Source organism: Lathyrus oleraceus, chromosome 7 (genome assembly GCF_024323335.1).
Source record: "Lathyrus oleraceus cultivar Zhongwan6 chromosome 7, CAAS_Psat_ZW6_1.0, whole genome shotgun sequence".
NCBI classification, from domain to species: Eukaryota; Viridiplantae; Streptophyta; class Magnoliopsida; order Fabales; family Fabaceae; genus Lathyrus; species Lathyrus oleraceus.
This window is the reverse complement of record NC_066585.1, coordinates 248,049,662-248,051,653: the sequence shown is the minus strand read 5'-3', so window position 1 is coordinate 248,051,653 and position 1,992 is coordinate 248,049,662. Positions and strand designations below refer to the sequence as shown.

Sequence of the window (1,992 nt, the reverse complement as noted above, 5' to 3'; positions counted from 1 at the left end):
AATCTTTTCCGAAATTCCGACTACCTAATGCAAATTGACATTCAAGGATGGTTTCTCTAATAATTTTCTATATATTAATTATTTGAAACAAAAACCTTAGATTTGGTAAAAATGTTTACTACTGTAACAACAACCATTAGAAAATTAAGTATATCAAAAACTCAAAATTCAAGCACACCAGAAAGATTGGAACAACAACATTAGAGCATGTGTACATGAGTTTACATGTTACAAGAAATTACATTTAAGCTTGGTATGAAATATATAGAGATCCAAATCACTAGAGAAAACAACTTATAAGAAATCTTCCAAAGATGAAGAACTAAATATAGAAACCCTCCTTCTTTTTCTAGCTCCCAACATATCCTGTGAAACAGAAAATCTATTAATCACAGACTTAAGAGCTTGATAAACAGAACCAGCAAGAAACTGTCTGTATTCAGCATCATCAAAATTCTGTTCCTCACAGCTAATTACAATGAACACATTCTTCATTCTTCCACCAAAAGTCGCAATATCCGCCTTCATGATTACGAGACGAAGAGCCTCGAGTGCTTGTCTTATACTAGACAATAAACCAGGTTGATACTCACAACACAATGATGCTTTAATTGAATAACGAAAACCATTGAATCCACATTCTTGTTCTTCAACACTTATTTCATCGTCGTCCTTTGGTATCATTAAACCTTCACAAGCATGTGTTGCATTCCTTTTCACCTCTTTTAAATGTCGAATAACTTCACCGAGTAATGACGCTTTGTCCATCTGTAATCACAAAAAGGACGATTAATTGGTTTTATCAATTATTGAAGCTGAAGTTCTCAGAGACTGAACTTCTGAAAGTTTCAGTCTCTGAGAGGTTCAGCTTCAACATTAATGATTAACAAAGAGAGATTAAAAACGGATTATGATAAACTAACTAACCTTCAAAGCACCTGGAATGACGCTGCGAAGTGTATCCAGATGTGAATTAATTCTCGCTCTTCTTCTTCTCTCTGCATCACTGTGATTCTTCAAAGCTTCAGCGGTTCTCTCAGTAGACACACCCTTTTGTTCCATTTTAGAAGGTGTTTCCACAAGCATTCCTCTCTCTCTATCCAAAACCAGAGAGAAAGATGAACCATACCCATTTCCAATAACACCATTGTTTACTTGAAAACCATTAGTGGCATCTCCAAGTATATCATAACCCCAATCAAAATCTTCCATTTCTATAGCCAAAAATAGTACTAAATTGTGAACAACAACCTTGGAAACAATGGAATAGGAGATGTTTGTTCTCTGTCAGAGTTGTCAGTGTACAAGTGAAGCAAAACATAGACTAATATTTCGAGTCTGATAACATTTATCAGAAATTTCTGATTATAATATTGAAAATGTTTAATTTCAATATTTTATCCATACTAGGATCATATAGAATCAAACATCAATGTTTCTTTTTATGTTTAGTTCAATCAAATCGTCACACAATCCACTATAAAATCATATTGAATAATGCCAAATGCTGATTTTAGCAAATTTTGAAGGGAATCTTATTGAGTAATGAGAGATACAAAATCTATTATTTGTCATTAAATCATTAGTAACAATATTATAGAACAGCATTAGCAGCAATTTAGATCTCTTGTGATCTCTCAATTGGTTTTATTATTGTCACAATTTGCTTTTCCGTCTCTTCCACGTCTGCAAGCACACTATATTGTAACCATTGTCCACAATTGATAGACACAAAAGAAGAGAACATGTCCAATTAGATTCACACACCTTTTTTCTTAATGTCAATGGAAGTTTTGTTCTGTTTAAATTAATTTATGTTGTCGTTCTCAACTTTTAACTGGTGCTAACACGATTTTCAGGGTTGTCTCCAAATTCACGTCTAGACTTGGACCTTTGCAATAAAGTATATATACTCTGTTCTTAGAAAAGAGTGTGGATACTAGTTAATTACCTACTTCAAGTAAATATGTTGTATTGGATTTGGAAATATTC

At 33.0% G+C, this 1,992-nt stretch overlaps 1 protein-coding gene across 1 annotated transcript; it reads right to left on the bottom strand.

Annotated features, from left to right (window-relative positions):
- Positions 1–256: 256 nt before the first annotated feature.
- On the bottom strand, positions 257–1,316 carry LOC127106074 (transcription factor bHLH30). Its single transcript, XM_051043355.1, has 2 exons — positions 928–1,316; positions 257–768 (listed from the first exon to the last, which is right to left on the bottom strand). The coding sequence occupies exons 1-2, from the start codon at positions 1,210–1,212 to the stop codon at positions 295–297; spliced, it is 759 nt and encodes a 252-aa protein (XP_050899312.1). The 5' UTR covers positions 1,213–1,316; the 3' UTR covers positions 257–294.
- Between the last annotated feature and the right edge of the window lie 676 nt (positions 1,317–1,992).